We start from the raw sequence: 25,965 nt of genomic DNA, 5'->3' as shown, positions 1-25,965 counted from the left end.
AGTTTGAAATGTTCATCCAAAGTCCAAAATAACAGAAAATAAAACCTGGATTATGATATCATGTCTATCGACCAAAACTACCTAAGTATCAATTAAAACATTTTCACAGAGGTCACAAAATGTTGGTAAAAACAAAATATATTTTTATATTAATGCACACATTTAAAAAAAAAAAAATATATATATATATATACATTTTTCTTGAAGATTCCTTTAACATTTTATGCTTTGTATACTCACATTAATGATTAACTGCCACATGTTTAATTTTCCTGACCCGAGAGCTTTAAAGTGACTGTAAAATGTTAGTGATTTCATCCTCTGTGAAAAACAGCAGCTTTAGTAACCTTCAGTCAAACAAAACAGAGGTTGGATGACAAACTTTGTTGGGACTTTTTTTGATACTTTTTCCTGGAGCTCTTTAAACTTTGCATATTCAAGGAACAGACATTTCTCTGAAACCATGAATCTGTTTGTCAAGCTGTCACTTCTACTGAATGTAATACCTTTATCAGCTTTTGAGCAACAGGTAAAAACTCTGACTCCCAGCATGTTCTGTAGAAATCCTGCTCATCTTCATTCTGTGTCCACTTCAGAGCTTCCTCTTTATCTAAGGGAGAAGTGAAAATTTTTTTGGTGTATTTTGAACATATTGTGCCCACGAAGCATCAACATACAGTTCTTTAGAAAAGTAATCACACAACTAGACCAAAACTATTTGGGAAAGTTTTGTGTTTTTGCAGTGTAGATTTTAAAAGCTGGTAGAGAAATTCCCCGAAATTTTTACAACTGTTTTTTTTTTAAATGGAAAATCCTTTAAGATAGTCTTTTCAATTTACATTAATCCAATATTTTCTGCAGATCCATCACATAAAGTCCCATTTAATCTAAGTTCAAATTGTATTATTACTTTTGCAAGTCACTGTATGACAGAGATATATTTATGGGTTGGAATAAATGTGTCATCCCCTCATTGGGTGACCAATCTTAGTAGGAGTTTGTTCTTTTCCAGGTTGCGTCCCTCCACTGGTTATGTAAGGAGCAGCAATAAAACAAACCTGAGTACACTGTGAGGATCTCCAGCAGCCTCTCTCTCTCCTCTGCGTGCAGCAGCATGTCGGAGCCGTGACCAATCAGGTTCCACAAGGCCTGACAGGCCTGGCCTGCCAACTGCCAGTCAGCTGGCCCGAAATCTGTCAGACAGTCCACCAACCTACACACACACACACACACACACACACACACACACACACACACACACACACACACACACACACACACACACACACACACACACACACACACACACACACCCTTCATGTGACTCGAGGAAGGAGAATGCATATGGCCATCAGGTTTTGTGAACATTAGGTGCACTTCACTGGACATTCATCTGGACAAGAACAGAGTGTGGGAGGTGGAAATAAAATAAAATGTTCCAACAGTGTTTAGTTTTTCAGGCGAGAACAGAAAGCTGCAGCCAAAAGAGAACTACACAGACTTTCTTTCAGCTCCAGCTCTCATCAGTTAAACATATACAAGTTATTCTGGAATGACAAACAACACTTGGGAAGAAGACTTTATTTTATAACTTCCTGACCAAGAAAATCTTTTTGTCCTGTTGACTCCGGCTACAGATTTATTACATAAACTTTAAATTGGTTTTATTTTCTTATCTCAGTCTCAGCTAGAAGTCCCATTTCCTCAAGAGTTGAGCTATCCTTTAAACAAACAAACCCCAGGCCTGCTCTGTTTTGCCATTAAGCTAAACCTTATGCTTTTCTGCAGTCCTCTAAGCTAAACTGCCAAATGCTACTTATCAGCTCAGTACATTAAGAGAAACATGGCAATATGCAGCAAATTATGCCAGTAAAAGGATGATTTAAAAAATAAAAGCTGTCAGTAATAAAGACCAACAGGGCCTTATGTTAAAGCTTGCTTTAATGTAGGTTGGTAGGTGCCTTCTCACCACATTCGGCCCCAAAGCGTTTGCAGGTGATACAAAGAGAGGTTATTTATCTCTAAGTGCTTTTGTCCTTACTTTGCAGAAGCCCCCTCCAGCGTGAGACAAACCCTGTTGGGAGGGTCCAGAGCGAGGTTGGTCAGGACCCCGCAGGCAGAAAAACACATCTCGGCTCTCTTTGAGTCAAGGAGAGTCACCACAAACTTGTGCACTGAGGGAGAGGATGTGGACAAAGAATGGGGGAGATAAGAGAGCTGCCAGATTCAGCAGGCATGTTTATGTTATATGGAGTTGGCCCTGCAGATAAACCCAGCTTCAGCAAGATCCAGAAGTATACGGATCACACTGCGTGGAGTGTCAAAGCTTAAGAACCATTTGCTTTAAAGTTCATTTAAATGTAAATTGCAGCTGAAATAAGATGTGAATGTACTCTATGCTGCATAAAAACACAGATAACCATTATTTCTCACCATCTGACAAAAAACCCTGGCTACATTTTCTATGGGACTGAAATATGGGCTTTGTGATGGCCACTCTAAAACACAGATTTAAATTTAAACCGAACTACATGTATGACCACAAAATTCTTCAGCTTAGGTTTGATCAAACCCCACAACATGTCTCCAAAATTAAGGATCTTTTTTTCTGACTGCATGTATTTAGGAAACTATAATCTGTTTTTTTGACTTCTGTTCAGGTAAGTGTGCACACATGTTTGTACAGGACTTTTCCACAATGCCTCTTTATGATTATTTTTGTGATAATGTCAGGAACACACACACAAGCGGCTGTGAAGCAGCAGACAGGTAAGTAGGTAAGAGTTTGGAGCAGCAGGTTTTTCGAGCTCATATCGGACCATAATTGTTGATTTGTACTTTTATTGGATGAATACCTTTATTTTGCACAACTAAGTCCCGCACATCCTTATGTAGTGACAAGTTTCCATAGACACGAGTGGCCTCTAACATGGCATCCATACTTGAACTAAGCAGCAATTTCGACATCACTGTAACATAAGGAAAAAGTGCATTAATCACAATATTGTTCATTCAACTTCGCCTTCGGATTTGCTGATCCTTTAGTCTTACACTTTGCAATGTTGAGCTGATTGTATCTGATCTCAGAGTTTTCTTCTTGATAGAAGGAGAGGTTATTAATGGCGGCGGCCACATTCACCATTAGGTCCTCGCTCTCCTCCACCGACCTCAGCTCTGCGCCCAACAAATGTCACATAAACAAATACAGACAACAAAAAAAAATCAAGAATCAAATACCATATTTTGTATTTCACTGAAAGAAAACCTATTTTACTCAACAATGTCAAAAAAAAAAAAAATCCAGTGTTATAATAATTTCAACTCAATATGTAGGGAAATATATTTTCTCAAAGCTACAAATAAATTGCTGTTATTTATAATGAAAAAGGTGGATCCAGATGAAAGCAGTTCCCCCTTTTATTCACAACATAATTCAAATGCTTTGTTAAATAATGACTGACAACTGTAACAAACATTACATATAGATCTGATTAAACCAGTCAAACACCTGCTCTTTCTGCTCCTTAAGCCTCTTTAGAATAGAGATGTGACAAAAACAAATATGGCTGCCTTTCATATTAGTTTCAGCCTGATGCACTTGATTTGATCACACAAAGGTCAATATGACGAAGTCCAATGAAGAATGTCACCGCGAGCAGCCTTCGAATAAAGTCTGTTCCTGATATAACAGCAGATGTCGTGTGCTCGATCGTAAATCGCAGATATTGCGGTTGAGCTGTCAGCCGGTGCCTGTGTCTCACAGAATTTAGTTTCTGGTTCTGACTGGAAATGATGCTTTGTTGTGCCCCCCGCCTCCCTCGAAACTGTGCAACAGAAAGCAACACGGTGCGGTGTGAACTCAAAACAGGACATCAATCTGCCAAGTTCGCCTTTTAATCTTTTACTGAAAGTTTTCCTCTCCGTCTTTGATATTCATATCAATCTTACATTCTCAGTCTTTGATTTCATGTTCCACTTGTGGAGTGTATTTACATGTTACTTGTTGTTTTTTAACTCTTTCACCACTGACTGTTTATTTCTTGCCTCCAACTGTCACAAAGTTAGGTGTAGGAGGCAAGCAGCACATAAGAGTTTCACACCCTCCTACATGCCGGCTCAACCTGTCCTAAACCAACTAACCACATGGAAGAAATTAATGCAAGCAAACCAAGTCGGCTATGAGAAGCAACAGAACATCCTGCTCCTGCAGCAAAGTGCTACTCTCTGTCAAAATTGCAAAAACAGGTAGACCAAAGGAGGATGTGTAATTTATCGAGCAGAAAGCACCGAGATGGCGAGAATTGACAAAATAAGGAATGGGTTTCCCAGCACTGGGGAAGTGGTTGGCTGCCTTGCATGTGTAAATGTCACTAAACAGCTAATTATAAACTAATCAAAATTACTAATTTTCTTAAAAAAAAAAAAAAAATCTTTCTTTGATGCAACCAGTCACAGTTTTTGATATGAGCCATGTGGGCAGATGCAGCAGAAAAAGGGAAACATAAACACCAAATTAAAGAAACCTACTTTGTATCTACTGCTTTTCATGAAGGTGCAGCCAATGAGCTGGAGACTCCTGCTTTATGCTGAGAATAAAACAAATGTTCTATGTGCTTTGTGAATGTCTAAAGTCTAAACAAAATTTTATCCTGAGCCACAATTTTAATTATTTCCTGCACTTGACAGGGCAGAAAGAGGACTTCACTCATGTAAAAAGTAAAAACAATGACAAAGAAAGAAAAGTCTGTTTTTGTTTGCAATAAATTTTTTCCTAAAACACATTTTTCTCTACTTACCTAATGTCTCCATCAGAAGCTGAATGCATGTTGTGTTTGTAGCCAGTGATGGACCAACAGCTGGGTGGATGCACATGTTTGCCAGCACCCTGACCAGCTTCACTAGCACATCGTCGGTCAAAGCAGCAGCAGCTGCTGCAGATTCTCTGGGGGAAGGTGCTACTCTCTGCACGACTGTACTTGATGACACATTTCTCCTCTGGTAGCTGTTGTACAGTCGGAGGAGTGTAGGCATGCAGTCGTTGCACTGAAAGAGCTGCAGCCGAGGCTCCTCACCTTTAGCTGTAAGGTTGCCGAGGGTGAAGAGAAGACGTACAACAAGGTCCTGTGGAGGAGACATGGAGACGGGTTGCTAATGACCCTCTAAATCTGACACATGAACTTTACTGAAATTAAAGTTTATAAATCAGCTTGCTTAGATATTTCTCTAGCTTAGGCCCAGTTACTTTCTGAATCCCAAATGATATTACATTGTATTTTTAATTATTCCGACTGCGGGTTCCCTACAATCAACCTCTACATCACTTTTACTCATGGGTCAACTCAAGCTCACTATGTCTATTTTTTTTTCCTTATTCCCTTCTTTAACCTTTTTGACTTGTGCAAACCAGAGGGAAAAACACTGTGTAAGCCTAAAAGAAACATGTCTTTACTCTTTATTACTTACAAAGAGCAAAGAGCATATATGAGAAGACAGAGGGGGCTTGTGGACTCACCTGCTTTTGGTGATGTTTGCTCAGCAGATCTAAAATTAGAGAGTAGCAGTTGGGGGTCCGGGCCAAAGCGAGACAGCACTCGGAGTAAGAGGACAGTTTACTGAGGGAGAGAAGGGACAATAAATACCACCGACCAATCAACCCACTGAGAACGCTGCTATGGAGACTAACTGTTCAAACAAATAAAGAGAGGCTGAGCTCTGCCACGTTTTCACAGCGTAAGAAAATAACTTTCAAAGGTTTCTGACCTTTTTTTCATTTCTTAGATGTTAAATCTGCTTTTGCATTATGCTTAGTGCCCTTTACTCTGATACCTCTAAATAAAACTCAGTGCCACCAATTACCTGGACTGGTCCCTTAAGTGGTAATTAAGGCTCAATTTAATTTCAGTTTAAATGCAAATGTTCTGTACAGACCTCAGTGCTTTGTAAGCAAATGGTGGTAAACAAACAGCATCATTAAGGAAGAAAGAAGAAAGGTCAGAGATAAACAATGTAGAAGTTTAAAGCAGACTTACTTTATAAACCAGTATCTCAAGCTATAGACATTTAATAGAGAAATTAATTATCCAAAAGTATAAAGAGTACGGCACAACTCAAAACCTATCAAAACATGACCATTCACCCAAACATACAGCACAAAAAGAAAGAACATTAATCAGGAAAGCAGCCAAGAGGGCCAAAGTATCTCGACTAGAGCATCAAAGGTTCACAGCTCAGGTGGGAGAATTTGTTGACTGTTAATCAGGAACGTCACACATCCGGCCTCCATGGAAAATGGCCAAGGAGTTGTGCTGTTAGTAGTTTATCACAAGTTATGTAGGAGACACAACAAACACAAGGTGGAAGGTAAGCTGGTGAAATTTTGAGTGTAGAAAAGTAACACTAGATGCCACCTTAATGCACCAAACCTATGATGGTGGAGGCAGGATCATGCTATGGGGTTGCGTCATACAACCCCATAACATGAGGTTGCATGCTATGGGGCATGCAACCCCCCTGTCTTGTAATGGAGTTAAATACAAGACAGTCAGTGTTTAAGATTTGAAACGCTGATGAGTGCAGACAAAGGAAAACAGAAACCGTTTCTGTTTCAGTGAAACTGCTTCAGATCAAAACGGTTGTATACAATCAACCGCAGATCTACTGACAGAACAAATTCTCGTTTAAACTCATTAAGTACCATAAGGGAACCTTGGAGGCGGAAAATCTGATGTGAAAAAGAGAGCAACGATACCTTTTCTTTAAATAAAACAATGAAACCATAACAAAATAAAATGATTGTACCTAAATATTCTGGAAATGTTAGTGCAGATGTCTTTGTCCTCACAGTAACGACGCAAAACCAGGCAGAGGGATGGGATTACATAGAAGGAAACGAAGAGCGTGCGGGAATCAGGATGATCGGCAAGGTTCCTCAGGGTGGCTGTCAGCTTTAGAGGACAGAGAGAGAGAGAGAAAAAAACAAAGACAATGATGATATGTTAGGAAAAGAAAGGTAGCTGCTGGCCTGTAGCTTACAGAATGCTCCACAGTTCAGTAAGGAAATAAATCATTCTATCACAAGAAGGAAACTGTAATTCCCAACATATGGCCATACTTAAAGCTCTGGAAAGTCATAGTGTTCCCTCTAACAGGGTAATGAGCCGTGTTAGATATCAAATAACGGACTGGTTAAAGATGTTTGTTTGGGCCAGCTTATGCGGTTTGAAGTAATCATGTTGGGCAAAGTGGCGCACAAGTATGCTTTGGACTGCAGTGGCAGAGAACATCAGGCTTGTGAACAGCAATGTACCAGACATAAACAAAAACATTTTTTCCTAATAGTTCTCAATATGTCCAAAAATACCAAACAAGTGCATGTAACATTTAAATTCCTCCTTACTGACACGCAACCACTTTTTGACACACTCACCCAGACATCTAAAGAGGAACATAAAAAAAAATCTGCCATGTTACAATAATGTTTGAGACAAACCTGTACGAGGATGTTCCCCGCTAAAGTCATGTTGCAGTCTGACACTATGCAGAGTTTCTGGAGGAGTTTCTGCGCAACTTTAATACAGTTTTCGGCCAACAAGATTTTGAGGATTGTGATGTTTCCAGAGAGAAATTTTAAAGCACCGACACAGTAGAGAAGAGCTTCTCCAGACACACCAACATCTTCATAATTCAGCACCGACAACAATGAATCTAGAAAAGAAACCATAAAAATATGTTTGATTTGTAATTATCAAACATACTCAAAAATGAAGATAAATTCAAATAGTAACATGTAATAAAGCATACAAAGCTACAGAATATTTAATCTAGAAAATCTGACCAACAATGGAGATTTTCTCAAAAAGGATGTCGTTGCTTTCGCTGCGGCTGATTTGGAAGACAAGCTTACAAATGTTGAGCAAGTTGTTTCCACTCACACAAAGCTGGAAACGTGAAAACAAACAAACAAAAAAAAAACAGACCGTCATTTTACATTAAGATGCCTTCTGTGTTTTTGTTATTGAAACTTATGGCAGACATCCTGGCACGCACACAACCACCCACCCATGCATCTGCAAAACACATCACTCACAGCGAGGCAGATCTTAGCAATGTGCAGGTTGAGCTGGGCAGACTCGCGATCAACAAGGTGGAACAGAGTTCGAAGGATCCCAGATCTCTTCTTACAGCGTCGACCGAGCATGTCCGCATCAGCCAGGGTGCCATGCAGACGGTCACACAGATCACACAGGCGGTCCACCGAGCCCTCTGAGCTGCCTGCGCATGGCAAACATGCATATTAAAGAAATCATGTCAGGTATCGATCATTCATGACGAAACTGAAGACGAGTGACCAAAATATCACTTATCTCGGTTTGTGAACATAAAATCTATGTAAACTTTTACAGTAATTACAACTACAAGGCAGCGTTGCACATCTAGAGATTGAAATATTTAAAAATATTTCTTTGTAAAAAAGCTCAAGGCCAGATAAATTGGAGGAAGTGTGTCTCTGAACAGCTATTTACATCTTGCCACAGATTTTCAGCCATTTTGGACTTTAACTGGGCCATTCTAACACACCTCCAAGCGCAGTCAACACATAGCGTGTAGCAAACTGCTAACAACACTTCTTATTGCTTTCTCCTTGACAATTTTCCTTAATGTACAGATTTTTAAAATGTGTGTTTAAAAGTTATCCTGCCAACAGATTTTTCAACCTGTGCTGAGGCCTATTATGCAATGTTATAATTGGCCTCTTGGCTACTTCGGTGTTCCTTTCTCTTGATGATGCTACTTATTCATTATTGTTTTCTAATAAAATCTCTGTATCCAAGGTAAAAAATAAAAAAACTTGCATTTCTTTTCACTTAAAGCAGGGTTTCCCCCAGTGCATCATAAGCCTGGCGGGCTACCAGGCTTTACTTGTGCCCTCACCAGGCTTAGCTTTGCTTATATATTTAAGTTTTTTTAAAAATGTTTGCATTTTTTTAAGACTTTATAGTTGATGTTCAGATATTAATCTTCCAATAACATATAATTATCAAGTGATATTTTCAATTTCCTGTCAACTTAAAACATTTTTAACTCAAAAACATGGCTGGATGAATGACTGCAGAGCGCCCCAACCACCGAGCTTAGCAAGTTTTCTGGGTGAAACCTTATAAAGGTATATGTGCTACATTATGTTTGATGTATCAGATAAAATCCTATGGATATACATTGAATCTTATGCTCATAACATGACCAAATGTGAAAAATGGTTGAGGGATAGCACTGGAACAATTTTGCAATTTTTAGAGGAGTTTCATTTATGCAGAATGTCAGCAGTGCTCAGCAAAAAATTCATCGGTCTTCCTCCTTTGAGAGGCAGCTATGAGTTTCGATGGTGAAATACAGAAGAACAATATAGCAACAGGCAGCTGACGCAAAGGAAGAAAAAGGGTGGAGCGTTTTCCTCCTTTTTGAGGGAAAATAAATGTTTTCCTTGCATAAATAAGAGGCCGCTTCTAAGAAAAGCTGAACACTGTCTGACACTCTGCACTTCACTGCAATTTCTCACCGAATCTCGAGTGTGTTTTATGCATGAGCCAGGAGCCCCTTAGTACAATAAATATTTAATATTTATCTTTCAAATGAAATTTCCATTAAATTTGTAGAGCATTAAAATATTTAAGGACACAGATTTAATTTCATGGCTGCCAGACTGTCGTTTCAGGCTAAAAGACAGATTCTGTACAGATGCCAAACATAACACTGCTCTGTTTGTCCTTCCCCAGTGGGTGAGATGGCAGTGCTTTTTCATTTTGTGAGACTTTATGCATGACTATCTGCCAGTATTGAGAAATCAATTTCTCAGCCTGCTGGCTGAAAATGAAGAATAATAAGGAAAAACAGGAAAGAGAGAATGACATCTCAAGTAAAAAGATCAGAATCTCCACCACTGCTATATAAATGTAAAACAAGGATGAAGTTTAAAGACAAAGGAGAAAAAGGGTATTAATGTGCTGAAAGGAATCAGGAGTTATGTATGTAATGTATTAGCAATGTACTTTGCTTTTTGCTTTTCACACATGGTAGGTTACCTGCAGCTACACTCTCCAGCTCTTGAAGAAGAGGAAGAATCACATTATTCCACACCAGTGATTCTGGATCCTCCTCATCTGGACATGTGGAGCTGTTTCCATACCCAAGCTCTGAAACGTGAAGAGAAAATTGCAGTTTGCCAATTACCTCCTGCAAACACCAAGGTGGTTAGCAAGGTTCACAAGTTCACCATCTTAAAATAAAACTGCAGGAAGTTTGATGCCACAGCAAAAGGTCACCATCCACAGCTAAACTTCCTCTTATTTCTTTCTGCATGTGCAACAAAAGCACGTGTCTATATTTTCTTAAATACCATACATGCTTTGTTTCTGAATATTTGCATACCACATTGCTTGGTATGATACAGGAAGTCGTGGCTGCACAATCCCACCTCTCTCTCAGCTATTGATTGGTTGTTTTATGACTGTTAGCAACAACACCTCAACCAAAAGTTATTTTTTCAACTTAAGTTTAAACGTAAGGTAAGGTTAAGCTACAAAGATCATCATGTTTAGGAGATGTTACAAAACAGGTTTCTTTTCATGAAAATACTATGAGTGCAAACACAGAGGTGGTGGTTAGCAAGGTTTACAAGTCATAAATATTCAATTTGTGTTGCTTGGCAAATATGCATAACTTGCTTGAAAATAAGAAGAGTGAGGTGCAATAAAGAGATCTGGACAAACCTGCTTTCTGTTCTGTTCCGGACTCTGTGGGTCTAACTCCTGAGTCAACATCAGGCTTTATATTTTTACTGCTGTAACAAAAACAGACGCAGACAGACAGACGCACGCACACAAAGAGCCAGGTTACATCAGATTTTATGGCTACTGTCATATGTTCTTAAAATTGGCATAGCTTTGGATAACTGTGCATAAAAGATAAAACGTATAAATAAAACCTAACAAACCTAACAGAGACTTCAGGAATTAGACGTCTCTGCTTTTATTTGCCTAGTCAGGCTGTAAGAAAATGTTTGCCACTAGGTGTCCTTGTTGCAACAGAGGAGCAACTTGTGAGGAGGCGCTCCTCTAAGTCCGTTTCGCACATGCACAATGCGTGTGCACAATGCGAGATCATTTGCAAGCAAGTAGATACATGTGGGTTTACATCCTTCCGTTTACATTGCTGTTTTTATTTATCTGGATGTGTGACAGTGCAGTTGTTGTGCAGAATGTCTGCTAAAAGACAGGAACTGAGATCTCAGCTCTGAGGCCAGTCTGGTGAAACCTGTACATGCTTTGTCACTGTGAGCTGACGCCGCCGTCTTTACCTCTGTGCAACACTGGGAAAGTCTTCTAATAGGTTGCACGCTATGCCGTGTGTCGTGGTTTCCCTTTGCATGTTATTGTTGCACATGTTGCAATGTGCATGGAAAATATTGCATCAAGGTGCCAGTTCACTTTGTGAAACAGGACAGATGGTGAGTGGTGGAACTAATTACAGCATAGCAACCCTAAATAGTGATAATGAATAAAAACAGATTATGACATAATATGCTGACTCACGGTCCCTTCTCTATGTTTACAGGATAGAAGCATCATAAATACGTGCTCTTAAAAATTAACTTTTAAGAGCACAATCCCAGTTTTGGGTTTAGCTGCTGTTGAAACCAGATGTTTGCCCAGGCTGTACATTGTTCTCACCATCTGTCATCAAAAAAGACAGAAGATTTCATGTTTCAGGTCAGTTAGAATTATCAAAAACATTTTTAAGATTCCTATTCCATAAATCTATTTTAAAAAGTTCAGGTGATAATGTCATGGCTTTATAATGTTTAATTCATACTATTTAAGTTAAATAGAGGCACACATGTGGATGTATTTAAAGGCAAAGTCATACACGCTGCTGCCTTGTGTGACATCATGGAAAGTTTTTGAGAAGTCAGACTAGATTTGTCTGATGTTGTCTGACGGCCCCACAGTCATCTGTAAAAACAAAAAAACAAAACAAAAAAACCCCACATAACTAGGAACAGCATAAGAGTGACCAGCTAGGAAGGAGGCATGCTCTGAGTCCCAGTGATGAACATAAAACAAATGCAAAAGACCTTGTGAAAATCAAGGAAGAAAATGGTAAGAAGCATCCTTATCACAGTAAAATTGTAAAAACATGAGCTGAAAGACCAATTCATTACTTCCAAAGCACCATGAACTTAGACACAGACACTTTATACCATAAAGAGAGACATGTCTTGTGAACTGAATTGTTTGACCATCATGAGCAACATCACATTTAGAAAAAAAAGGGAGAAAGCTGAAAGCCTGAGAACGCCATCCCACCTGTTAAGCACATGGGGTTTCAACATGATGACAATATTTTGGAGTGGCTATCACAAAGCCCTGGTCTCAGTCCCATATTTATTAGTGGATGTGCAAAGGTGTGAATGAGCAAACAAGGCTGCCTAAAAACAGGACTAGGCCATTCAGCCAGAATAATGCAATTTTGACATTAAATAAATAAAAAAAATTTCAGTAATCCTAACTGACCTGTAACAGGAATTGTCCAAACTTATTGGCAGACAGTGAGAAAAGTGGTTACGTGTCTTTTCATAGGTAAATATCTTGTTTCAAATATGTACGCTGTCTAAAAGGGGATATGCAGCAGGGATAGTTGGCTGAGGCTTGCTGTACCATCAGGGGGCTTTGCCTTTGTATGATAGGATTAAGGGCTTGATAATAAGGTCTCTTTGTGTGAATCTGCATTCTCTGAGACATGACCTCATCCCTGTCTTAGGCCTGGCCAGTGCAGTGCAGTCACAATATGCAACACTGCCAGCCTTGCCCAGATCGGCACCCAAATCTAATTGAGAGCCATTTGGAGCTGAAGAGCTCTGGCTTATTGGAGGGGAAAAGAAACCAAGGGGCTGTCTGATATATATGCTTTGACTCAGCTGGTATCTCTCAGTTTATATTTCTCCAGAGCTAATTTTGTAAAATTAGGCGAACAGCACTGAATGACAATACTTTCAAAAAGCCTAATTTAATAGTGCGATCAGTGCCAGAGTTTTAAAAGTAGGACAAGTAAGCAACAAGTTACAGAAACGTTGCGTGTTAAGCTAGCTTGAGTGGGGCTGTGTGAGGGAGATGTATGAGCAGCGGGAGAGATTTCCTGTAAAAATGTTTTATGGTCTTACTCCCCCACCTCCTCTTTTAACAGGTCCAGCTGCCCCACCAAATCGATAAGTGGATGGATTGTAACAACAGCCCCCTGACATCATGCCCAGAGTTATACGCTCCTCACGCAGACACACAGCTGATGAGGTCGGCAAAAAAGTAGAGCGTTTAGCCTCTCTGCGCTGGGAAAGTGTAAAAGCTGACAAATGAGGATATCGACAGATGGAGGCAGATTCATTGGATTTGAAGCTTGCCAAGAAGCTGGATTTAACTGTGACCAAGATATAATGTACAGTGAAGTATATGGTGATTTAACAAGAGGTTGAGTGTGTAAAGTTGAAGAATTTATGGTTATAGTTAGAGAAACCTGAGCTGCTCTACAGCATCTTGGAAAAGTATTCACACCACTTGAATGTTTTTGCATTTTGTCACATTACAAACACCAACTTCCATGCATTTTATTGATATTTTATGTGACACAGTACAATACTTCATAAATAGTTTATAAAAGCTCTTAAAAAGTGTGGCATGCATTTGTGTTCAGCGATAAACCAGTGAAACCAAATTCATTCAATAGTCACCTAATTCATAATTAGAGTTCACTTGTGTATAAATTAATCTCAGCATAAAATTAGATTGTCTGTAAAGGCCTTTGACTTAAGGTTATAAGCCAGATGAGGGGAATAATTAACAAAGAAGAAACCAATACTAAATCTAGGCTGTGAGGGGAGATGTAGAGAGTTATAACTCAGGTGGGAAAATCTGTTTATTATTGGCATGGACAGCTCAAATCGCTCCTATAGGAAAGAGATTGTGAAAAAGCCGTTGCTGGAAAACAGCCACAAAAGGTACAATTTGCTGTTTGCCACAAGTAATGAAGTAGATTGAGAAAACATGTGGCAGAAGATGCTCTGGTCAGATGACACCAGAACAATTTAAGTCCATGTTTGAATACAACCCATTTGACTGAGCTTGATGGATTTTGAAAAACGAATAAGCAAACATTTCAGTTTAGATTAAATTTAGTTCTACAGAGTAATGACTCACGGGGGCTGAATACAAATGTACAATTTTTATTTCCACCCAAAAATGTCTTACAAAACACATTTGTGATTTAAATGTGACAAATAAAGAAAGCTAATAATTTATACTGAACACAATTTTAATACACTTCAAATGAAGTCAGTGAAATGCATATTTTCAGCAGGCCAATATATAAAAGATGCTTTTATCATTGTCATAATAACTAGATTTTTACTATGACTATTATTGACCAAATTTGTATTAAAAATAAATTTGTGTAGACAATTTTGATTTACTTGCCTAATAAGTAAATCTAATTATAACAGGTTCAAGAATAAAGAACACAGATCAATAATTACACTGATATTCTTGTTTTTTATGATTTTTACTGGTAATAACTCTAACTGCTGAATAATCTCACAACTTCAAGAAAGACAGTACACTTTCAGCGGAACAAATACAAAAAGGCAGAGCAGCAATCAAAATTATTAAGAAGGATTTGATGAAAGCCAAAAACAGGGCTCAACTTCATCTAGTAATGGTTACCTCTGCAACCTTTTGTCCCAGTAAATCTTAAACTGGTTGTGGGGCTGTCATTACGGTCCAAGAGGAGGAGCAGTAGAAGGAGAAGAGACAGTAAAGGACACATACTGCTGAAGGTTTTACCTTCTACTACTAGGTGTCCTGTGTTGGCTCGCTTTGAGATGACCTCTGTGGTCTGTGGATAGGTCTGGACTGCAAAGTTGTTCGGCTGACAGCCGCTTTGGCTCTGGGCCTGGACTTAATTTCTCTTTCACAAAAGAAAAAGATGAAACAAATCATCCAAATGTTAGTGTGAGGTGCTGAATTTCTATGTTCACAGTACACATAAAAGCAGGTAGGCAGCTTATTAATGACAAAAAAAAACCACGAAATTTAGGATTTGCTCATATGTCTATCTATAAAAGGGGAGTGAGGAAAACACATAAATAGCTAGGTAAATCCTAAACATATAGCCAGAGTTATATTAGCATGGTTTAGATCAAAGTACACACATGTTATAATAGCACAGTCAAAGTCCTAAATCTTTTGTTTACAAATGCGATTCATCCAATCTGACTATTAAACTATTTTGCATAGAAGAAATGACTTGCAACAGCAATTCAAATTAAACTTTTCATCTCACAAGCCTGAAAAAAATGCATACCACACTAATCAGATTTTGTTTTTCCATTTTGAAAACCACATGTCTTTCTACTTCCATCCATTTTCTGTTCACCCTTGTCCCTAATGGGGTCGGGAGGGTTGCTGGTGCCCATCTCCAGCTACGTTCCGGGCGAGAGGCGGGGTACACCCTGGACAGGTCGCCAGTCTGTCGCAGGGCAACCTTTCTACTTTACTTCACAATTATGTCCAACATTGTGTTTGTCTGCTACATAAAATACAACTAAAGTGTTTTGAAATTTGTGGCTGTAACATGAAGAAGTTAAGGGTATGAAATCGATTGCTAAGAATTGTATGTTGGAGAAGAAAGGTTGCACACAAATGTTTGCACAAAAAAAATAATAGAGTGATCAAACTAAAAATAGAGAATAGTTTGTGTAAGTCTTTTTATGTTTGTAAACAGACACAAAGAGTAATAATCAATTTTAGATTTAAAGCACAAGAGATTGATAGAAGTTTTTTCTGCATCTTTTCTCAGTTGGTCGACACAAAACGTTTTTCTTTTCTCACCATCTGTGCGTGCTTCTGAAGGCAGCAGTGATGTAAGAGATGCAGACTTGAGGAGGCGGGTCCGAGACCATGCCAACCCTTTCCTCACTTCCACCGGCTCAATGGGGGATTTGGGAAAGTCCTTCAATGGATCCTCAGCATTACTGGAGTCTGGAAACTTTGGTTTCTGGACAAACAGACAAAGTACTGAATTTATGATGGTGTGAGGAATCGATCAGATACTGAATATACTTGTGACATCTCTTTTAAGCCATTAGAACTCCTCCAATCTTGATTTCTTTTGGTTGAAAGAAACAAAAATACACATTGTTAATATGTCTGTGAATATTACATACATGGTTCAGAGGTGAGAGGCGAGTCCCTGAGCCTGGCCTGGAGTCAGCATCAAAGTTTTGAGCATGAAGGCTGCAAAGTTTTAAAACGTAATCAATTATTTATGACAACAGATACATACATTTTCAGTTCACAGATATGAATTTAGCTGAATTTGTTGCTAACCTAAAGGCTGATGGAGGCCTGCTGCCATGATCTCTTCGAACAGAGTTTGCCCCAAAAAGCCGCCTGGGTCCATCTCTTGGCGTGAATGGCCGCTGTGTGGACTGAACTCGTAGAGACTGCCTTGCTTCTCTGATTATGTCAGCACATGATTTCCTCAAACTGTTGCGCCGTGGGGTGAAAGCGCTGCAGACCTCATGCTTGGTCTCCATAGAGCTCAGTCAATTTGCTCATTCGGGCCTATGTGACTACCACAACATACCTTTTTTGAGAATTATTTTGTGTACATATGCATACTTAACTTCCTTATATATTTTATTTCATCAAACGTTCGTGCATTTATGCATGTGAAAACAATCAAATTCCTTGTGGTCTCCCAATAAAGCTGATTCTGTATTGCTCTCTTGGCCTTTTCTCTGCTTTATGTCAGTCTTGCCCCCACCTCTTGTTTCTTGATCACACATCCATTGTGCATCCAGTTGATTGCTCCCTCAGTATACATTAAGCCTGGTTTACTGTATTCTTTTCCAGATCCTAATTACCACGTCTCTAGCTATCCCTTGACAGCAGTTTTATGCCATTTCCTGTGTTATTGAGTTTCTTTCATAAGTTCTGCAACAATTTTGTTTTGTTCCAAAGATTATTTGAAGCACATTATCTTCCTCCCTGCCTTCATGTCACACATTAGTGCCCCTGAGACAATCTTACTGCTTTGTGACAAATAGTTATAACCAATACTAAGTATTATACACATCTCTAACATGACTCATCTGCTCTTCGTTTTACAGATTTGTCGTTTCTCAATTAAAAATTTCAGAGGTAGTTATGTTCATCTATCCTATACTGAACGCTTTCTAAATCTGAAAGTTCTAATTCACATTTTTTTCCCGGACCTTTTTTACAGTTTGTCAAGTTAGATCCACAAGATTTAAAAAACAAATTTTTTGTGTGTTGTATTGAGATTTGAGGTCATATTTGTGAAATGCAATAATGAGTTACAATTTGAAAAGTGTTTAATGCACATTTAGGACTCCAGAATGGACCTGATTAGGAAACAGAGTGCAGCTGTTGTAATTTAGTGACTATATGAACACAGTAAAGGACTTACGGGTTTGCTAGAGAACGACAATAAAACAAACAAACAAAAAACAACTAAACATATTGAAGTTGGTGACAAAAAGTGAATAAAGCCCTTTGTTACTTTATTACATATATATAATTTTATAATACTGTAAAAATAATTACAATATTTTATTTACGTATACTTTTACATATATTTCATATATGTAAAATTAATGTAATTTTGCGAGTTAATATAAAAAAATGTATTTGTTCACTTGCCTACTGACGCTATGGGTGTTGTGGATGCGGGAAGATGGCCTTTGTCTGTGCGCGTTCGCGATCCGTCTCCATGGTGACACAAATGTCGCTTTCAAACTCAGATATAAAATCCAACAAAAGTCGGATAAAATAACTTAACATCTGGGATTGAAAACTGAAATTGTTTAATATATGAGTAGCTTAGTGACTTTGAAGTTATATTTACCAATAAGAACAGCTAGATTTTTTTTAAAGCAGCAGGAAACGGTCGATGAATCTGATGTTTGAATGAAACTTGTCGTTAGTATGGTAAATTAAACCGGAACACTCACCGTTAACACTCCTCACAGCTTAAATTGCCGAAAAAGATGTCAGTCAGGAAATAAAGCATGGTTTCCAGACCAAAGCGCAAAAATAAAATGCGCAGAATCTTGCTTCAAAGTTGCAAGTTTTCAATCAGGCGTTCTGTGAGACTGAAGCTTTCCTGTGCACGAGCTTCAGACGCGCGACTCGAGGTGACGCGCTTTTGCCTTCTGCTTCAAGCTACAGTAAGAATCCAGGTTCATTGACTGTTCGTCTGTATTTGTCGTTTAACTTTAAAATAAACACTCTGTGAGTTTAACAGTAAACGCTGTAACCAAAAGTTAATGTTGTTCAGCTAAAAGTCCTCAGGAGCAGAAGTATCTGTATGGTGAATTGATGTCTCATTATAGTGGGTAGATTACTTTAATAGATTAAATTAAAGTTCGAGATATCACTTTGGGTCATTGTTATAATTATAAAGAGAGCTTAAGCTTTTATTTCAGCAGTTCTTATATGTCCTGTTTAAGTTTGCAGTAGATTTAGCAAAAATCTATCATTAATTCAACATATTTACATCTGTTAAGATGTTCCACATAAGTATGTTTTGTTAGAGGAAAGCTAATATATAATAATCTGACTTTATGACCTTATATATACTAATAATCAATCTAACTTCTTGAAATTACTTCAGGTGGACAAAAAAGAAGTTAGCTAAAGTAACTATACATTTATGTGTTAGTTTGACAAAGCATGCATAATAAATGCCCAAAATAGTTTAATTTCATCCTTTATTCAGCTACTATCAACCAAAATATACAGTTGTGAAAAAGTATTTACCTGTTTACAGATTTCTTCTGTTTTTGCTTTAAAAAAAAAAAATCATACTTAAATGTCTTGAATGACACAAAATTTGAACATCAGAATAACTCGAGTAAGTTCAAAAAGCAACTTACTCAATTTAATTTGTCATTTTTTCCCCTGATTATTTCAGTATCTATGACTAAGAAACCCTTTAAATCGAAATAGTCTGAAAACACAAAGTAGGCAACAAGTCTCATAAAGCAACACATTTTGCTCTGATATAAAGAAATTCAAATTCAGTCCTCAAGGGTAAATTTCTTGCAGCTTTTAGAAGTTACCTTGTGCAATAGACCTAAATTAAATAGCAGAATTGTCTCCTCAGTTGGCATTGAAGTTATCCAGATTCCTGCTAATGATCTGATTAGTTGACTCTGGTGTGGGAAAGCAGACACATCTGAAAAGTTGATAACTTTTACAAATTAGATAGATAATTTGAAACACCTATGAGTGACAAAAAAAACAACAAAACAAATCCATATGGGGAACCTCGAAGTGTAACATTCAGTGCAAATACACATTTGTAATCTCAATAATTATCAATACACATACAAATATTAACCCACATACGTTTATCAAATAAATCATGTAGGCTATGCTTTCTTCAGGGCAACAAACTTTATAGAGATGCTATAAGTTACAGCATTTTATTTAGATGTTCTTGTCAAAAACTGAGTAATATTCTCTGTTGTCTGTCAAAAAAATAAATTACAAGTTGGAGCAGAGACATAGAGCTCTTCTGTTCTCTCTAGTTTTGGTAATTTTGTTTTTTTTAATCATCCCTATATCCTTCCCTTCCCCTATATGTTAACACAGAGATTACGCATTTTAATCCCGCAGGCAGAAGTCTTGATCTATCAATAAACTGGTCCGAGCTGCAAAATTTGTGGCCAATCTGAAAAAAATTGCAGAAAAAAGCTGTTGTCTAGTTATGACATCTGCTGGTTATTATTACAAAATATATGCATAAACAAATAAATATTCAGTTCTTTGAAGTAGAGAGAGTTTACTTGACAGGAATCATCATTTTCATTCGTCCACCATTTTGGATTTACTCACACTGTGACGATTGAAATAAGGGATACGTCCCAAAATGGCCGCAGATTTACACTCTAGTTTTTAAGTCTGCAGTTGTGGTCCAGTCGCAAGTTATTCTTCGATGCAGCAGTCCTGTTTCCGTTTGCACCATTAAATACAGACAGCTGGCTGTAGTTTCACCAAGCTGTCCTCACGCTCTTCAAGCGTCGTTTACTTCAGATGAATCGTCGCTGCAAAATGGTCAGAATTCAAAGGTAAACTCAGAATTATGGAGAGCACAGGATGCCGAAGTTCATAAGCCTAACTGGTGTTGCATTCTGTGTCTCTTCAACGCCGTCTCGATGGGCTGACCTCTTTGAAAACCAATCAGGTCTGTCTGGATTTTCACATTTATCCACTTGTAAAGCTTTCAGCCCCCTGGCTTTTTATTTTTTATACTCTGAAATATACATCTGAACAATCTTGCGAGTCTCTGGTTGGATTTAAATAGCCTTACATGCTTCAGTCTCTTGGATACAGTGAGCTTGATTGGCCCAGAGTGCACGCTGGCCATGCCCAATCACAGGGCATCACCGTGGAGCTCAGCAGCCAATGGGAGGATGAAGATGTTCTCTGTGATTTCATTGTCACTAAGGGAGGGGAAAAGGCACTGCCAGGACAGTTGGCACCAACATGTTAAGCAGTGAAGTCTGCAATAGTGAGGGTGTTTATGTTTGAGATAACCTGTGGAGCGAGACGAAGGAGAGCAAAAGTAAAGACGAAGCAACACAGCCCCATTCAAATGAATTCGTAGCACTCCCACATCACTGACGTCAGAGATGCTCTCGTCAGAGGAGTGAATAGTTTGATGTGTAAGGAGGTGTTGTGTCTTAGCTCAGACTGACCAAAAGCACATCTTTTCTGGGCTCCCTCACTCTTCACATTGATATTCAAACCCTGTTCGACCCCCAAAGGACTTACATCTGTCTTTAACTTCTTTCCTTTAACCTTTTCACCTCAAAATGCTACCTGAATGCACTTTATACCTTGTGTGTTAGGAATGTGCATTGCATTTCACAATTTCTATCTTTTTTTAACTGTAAGACATAACCTCTATTCTAATTTACCGATACTGAGTTTAAAGTAGATTTTTACTATTATTACCGTTATCTGTGGAAGAGAATATTAGAAAGCCAATTCTGCATCTGGTATGAATCACACAAACACTTACTTTTCTGTTTAAAATATAAAATATATTCAGTATTTGCTCAAGAACTCAGTTAAACTGCGATTTATTACACATTGCTACACATCCCTGGTAAAGTCGTGTAAAAGTCCTTAAATAAATTCATTTTTCAATACAATTTTGATTTATCAGACTCACTATTTATTTGCACCGGCGACCTGTCCAGGGTTTACCCTTCCTCTCGCCCACTGACAGCTTGAGATAGGCACCAGCATCCCTCTGGATCCCAGTGGGACAAGGGTGTAAGAAAATGGATGAATGGATGGACTATTTATTTGCAAAATATTATAAATGCCTCATGTAATTTATGTTTCATACTATCCATCTTTTTTTGATATCCAAGCCCCTTTTTCCTGTGACATTTTAGTATTTTTTTGTGAAATTGCCCAATGTGAGTGAAGTTTCTTTTAGTCAGCAGGTTGTTGAACTGACACCAGAAATGAAAATTCCCATTTAATAGGAAGAAACCTCCAGCAGAACCAGAACCTGGCTCAGAGTAAATGCCCATGTGTCATCACTGACCAAGCATGCACCACCACCACACACACACGCACTCAAAGAAAAACCTGCAGAGAATATAGAAGCGCTGATCCAGGAGTACTTTTTATGTTAAAGAAAAGTAAAACGTAATTGGGATTAGTAGGTCTTTTAGTGGCTTAACCTAGGATAGAAACACAGCTAAGTCAGCAGCTTTCATTTTGCTGACTGACCCTGACACAATAAATCAAATTTCTACCTTTTTATGCATTATTGCCTACACAAGATTACAGATTCAGCTTTTTACAAAATCTGCAGTGGAATGAGTTGTTTAAAAGGGAGTGGTCTCTTTGAACAACTTAACACTAAACAGAAATGCATATTTTGCATTTTAAATGCTTAATAAACTTATCTTACATAACAGCAGGCATTGTTTTTTCTTTTTGCTTGATTAATGCTGGTTATATGCAATACCTACCTTTGAAGATTTATCTATTTTTATCTGCCTGGCAGTTCACACTTGTGTCATGAGGCTGAGGTGTGTTTCCACACTCTGCAACGAGAAGCAGAAGTGGGTGAAAAGCCAGATACGTTGTCTGGACCATGAGGAAACCAACTCCGTGCACAGACATTCAAATAAAGCAGATGAGCTGGGCAGACGGTTGCCAGCTTATCACTCATCTCTCTTTGCATGCATGGAAAATAAAATATGTCTCCCACACACTCATGCTCACCCCCACACACCTGTGCTGCTCATACAGCAAATCTTTTGTATCTTTTGTTTTTACATCCGTGACATAAAATAACTTCTGGGAAAAATATAAATTAGCATGTTCCCATTTAGAGTTCTTTAAAAGAATGTACATTTTTTCCTCTGAGATATTTATAAGTACCTTATTTTTTAGCCACTCAGAGTGAGGACACTTGTTACCCAAGCTGCCAACCTAAATAAAAAGCGACAAATACTGACCTTCTTGCAGCCTCAACAACAACAGCTTTATACCGTTGCTTGCAAAAGTCTTCATACAACATTTGCACATTTTGTCATGTCACAAACCACACTGTCTTTTATTAAGATTTAAATGATAGACAAATGTAAAGTATTGTATCATAAATGTCAAGGAAATGGACTGCAGGTTTTTTACATTTTTTTACAATTACGAAACAGTAAATTTAGTGTGTATGAGACTGCAGAATCACATTTTGGGGTGTGTCTCTATCAGTTTTGCAAAGACTTGCAAAACTCTAGATTTTTGCAAGAGAAAAAATATAGTTTTTTGCAAACTATATATACCTATATAAATATATAGGTATATATACCTATATATTCCTATATATAGGAATATATAGGTATATATTCCTATATAAGGAATATATACCTATATATTCCTTATATAGGTAAAAATAAGGAATATTTTTACCTATTCCTTATAGGTAACTAAATCGATGTCACTTTGTAAGTAAGTCAATAATAGCTATTTATTTATATAGTACACTTCACTGGTAATGGGTTACTCCATCCATCCATTCATTTTCTTCCGCTTATCCGGGGTCGGGTCGCGGAGGTAGCAGCTTCAGAAGGGAGGCCCAGACTTCCTTCTCCCCAGCCACTTGTTCCAGCTCCTCTGGGGGAATCCCAAGGTGTTCCCAGGCCAGCCGAGAGACATAGTCCCTCCAGCGTGTCCTGGGTCTTCCCTGGGGCCTCCTTCCAGTGGGACGTGCACCTCACCAGGGAGGCGTCCAGGAGGCATCCTGACCAAATGCCCAAGCGACCTCAACTGGCTCTCCTCTCGATGTGAAAGAGCAGCGGCTCTACTCTGAGTCCTTCCCGATTGACTGAGCTTCTCACCCTATCTCTAAGGGAGAGCCCAGACACCCTACGGAGAAAACCCATTTCAGCCTCTTTAACTGTGATCTTGTTCTTTCGGTCATGACCCATAGCTCATGACCATAGATGAGGGTGGGAATGTAGATTGACCGGTAAATCGAGAGCTTTTCCTTTTTGACTCAGCTCTCTCTTCACCACGACAGACTGGTACAGCGCCAGCTTCACGGCAGGCGCCGCGCCAATCTGCCTGTCGATCTCCCGCTCCCTTCTTCCCTCATTCGTGAACAAGATCCCGAGATACTTGAACTCTTCGACTTGGGGCAGGACCCCCCCGCCGACCCGATCATGGGTTACTATTATAATTTTAAATATTTACTGAAAAAGGTCTCACAGAGATTCACTTGGATTTAGGGCTGGACTTTGACTGTTCCATTCAAACACACCAATACATTGCAAATCCAGATGTATGTTCTAGGTTGTTGTTTTGGTGGAACTTTAATCTCCTTCAATGGATGTTTTGTATTATCTAGTACAACAGACAGGACTTTCAATGGCTTTCTTTAAGCAATGGCTTTTTTTTATGCCGTACTATGACGTCGGCCATATTTGTTGAGAGCCCAGCCAATAATTGTCCTAGCAACAGATTCTCCAGCCTGATGCGTGGATCTATTCACCTCCTCCACATTTACCAGGTAAATCTTAACTGCTTTTCTTATTAATGCTCTAATCATATGAGTGAGAGCTTTGATATTTAATGTAAACCTGCTTTAGATTTCTCCACAACTTGACTGATCTGTTGTGTTCCTTCTTCTGATGCTGGTTCTTCACTAACGTTCTCTAAAAAACCTTCAAGGTCTTTAAGGTATATGCTTATTTAAGGTGTTTTACGGGGTTTGTTTAAATATTCTTCTGAAATATTCTTTTAATATACACATTAACAGGCTGTATGTTATAGCTATTATGTCACATGTAATGGAGGTGTTTAATAACAGTAACTAGTAAACAGAGTTTCCATGTAGATTACAATCTTCCAAACAAATCTTACAAAGTCATTTTCATCTAATTTTATTAGCTAATTTGGAAGTGGGCGGCTCAGCTTTTCCTTGATGGCCATCTTTGTTTCTATGAATAGATGTTTGGGCGTGAGTGCTGACCTGTCTGTGTGGTGTCCAGTGTTCCTCCCTCACATTGCTCCTTACTGTATGTTTCACCAAGGCCATCTGATCACACATGAAGCGTTAACAAACACGCATTCACTTACTCATTCTGAGTGATGTGTTCCCTCCATCCCCCCATTGTTTTTCTTTCCATATTAATTATGGAGAGAAAAATAATGGGTGAAGAAAGATTTGCTTTAAAAAGTGATCATCAAGGTCTGTGTTTGGCATCCTCTTAAATGGCTTTTCAGGTACACATGGAGGCTGGTGAAGGACACTGGTGCCTGCTGTGGCTTTTTTCAGACTGTAGGGTACAGTATGTGTTTTTTTGAATGTATTACAATGCCTAACCTTCTTTTTTTAAACACGTGTTTTCTGCTAACTCATGTCACAAAACTAATGTTGTCATCCTGCTCCTTTTTAGTAGTAAGTAAAATAAAAAAAATGCAGCTTCCTTTGTGATGAGAAAGATGAGTTGCTGTCTTCAAGCAGAAGACATTCACATAAGACATTATGTGGTTTGCAACAACTGTGGTCTTGAATAAAGAGGAGTTAGATAGGCATTTTTAGATGTTACCCAAGTAAGACCAATATGAAAACATCAAATATATCTCTGAAATATTCTCTCATTAGTGTGGCATAAATAAATAGAAGTCACTTTGGTGATTCTAAGCAAGAACAGATTGGTCTGACATAACATTAGATAGTGCTAATAAAGGTATATCTTTTTATTTGGTGTATTTCAACTGTATATTATAACTTGCGAGTATCACTGCTTCAAGTTTGTCATTTAAAGTTATTGAACGAGTCAGTTCTCCATAAATTTCAATATAAATATATTGATAGAAACCAATAAGGATATTTTAAAATGCAACACCTACAACTTTTTTGACACCACCAATAAATATGTGCAAAAAGCTTAAAACTGTATCCTCACACAGAAATATTTAGAAAAATTCAACTTTCAATTTGAGTACATTCATTCATTGGGATGGTTAAAGAAATGATGGTCTTTTTTCACACTCCTAAAAATTCCTATACAAACAAATTTTTCAGTTCATATCTTCATTTTGTAATTGATCAGTGTGTCTAGAAACTTTAAATTATTAATTCATGTTATATTTTCCTGGCCAGTTTCTCTAAGTCATTCGCAAAAATTGGAATAACAAGAAAGTACTCCATTAAAGTAGGCAGATTTAAGTTTATCTTCATTGTACTAAGAGAAATAGACAAAGATCCTTCTCTCTGTGTTCCAACTTTGTAAGATCGCATAGGAGAAATGCTTTAGTGTTGACAAACTGTGTGTTCCAAACCCAGAGAAGCTATTCTCAG

The 25,965-nt window shown here is 38.3% G+C and overlaps 1 protein-coding gene across 1 annotated transcript; it reads right to left on the bottom strand.

The window, feature by feature from the left end:
- Positions 1-155: 155 nt before the first annotated feature.
- On the bottom strand, positions 156-18,201 carry armc2 (armadillo repeat containing 2). The gene is made up of 18 exons (XM_023347615.1): positions 18,080-18,201; positions 16,431-16,675; positions 16,268-16,337; positions 15,933-16,098; positions 14,886-15,009; positions 10,767-10,837; positions 10,080-10,190; positions 8,087-8,271; positions 7,835-7,937; positions 7,490-7,704; positions 6,799-6,944; positions 5,513-5,612; positions 4,797-5,121; positions 3,052-3,174; positions 2,856-2,969; positions 2,042-2,174; positions 1,059-1,213; positions 156-610 (listed from the first exon to the last, which is right to left on the bottom strand). Exons 2-18 carry the CDS (start codon positions 16,637-16,639, stop codon positions 477-479), a joined length of 2,484 nt encoding a protein of 827 aa, XP_023203383.1. The 5' UTR covers positions 16,640-16,675; positions 18,080-18,201; the 3' UTR covers positions 156-476.
- Between the last annotated feature and the right edge of the window lie 7,764 nt (positions 18,202-25,965).

The sequence above is a fragment of the Xiphophorus maculatus genome, chromosome 15 (genome assembly GCF_002775205.1).
Source record: "Xiphophorus maculatus strain JP 163 A chromosome 15, X_maculatus-5.0-male, whole genome shotgun sequence".
Classification (NCBI taxonomy): domain Eukaryota; kingdom Metazoa; phylum Chordata; class Actinopteri; order Cyprinodontiformes; family Poeciliidae; genus Xiphophorus; species Xiphophorus maculatus.
The sequence above is the reverse complement of the archived record's forward strand: the minus strand, read 5'-3'. Positions and strand labels throughout refer to the sequence as shown.

What these genes read in the sequence shown, in the direction of transcription:
- armc2 (XM_023347615.1), bottom strand. Translation starts at nt 16,639, where the DNA reads ATGGAGACCAAGCATGAGGTCTGCAGCGCTTTCACCCCACGGCGCAAC. An exon ending in TGAGAAAATCTCCATTGTTG is followed by an intron (nt 7,705 to 7,834) that starts GTCAGATTTTCT and finishes TTTCTTTTCTAG; the next exon opens with ATTCATTGTTGTCGGTGCTG. An exon ending in CTTAGTTGTGCAAAATAAAG is followed by an intron (nt 2,175 to 2,855) that starts GTATTCATCCAA and finishes CCTCTCCCTCAG; the next exon opens with TGCACAAGTTTGTGGTGACT.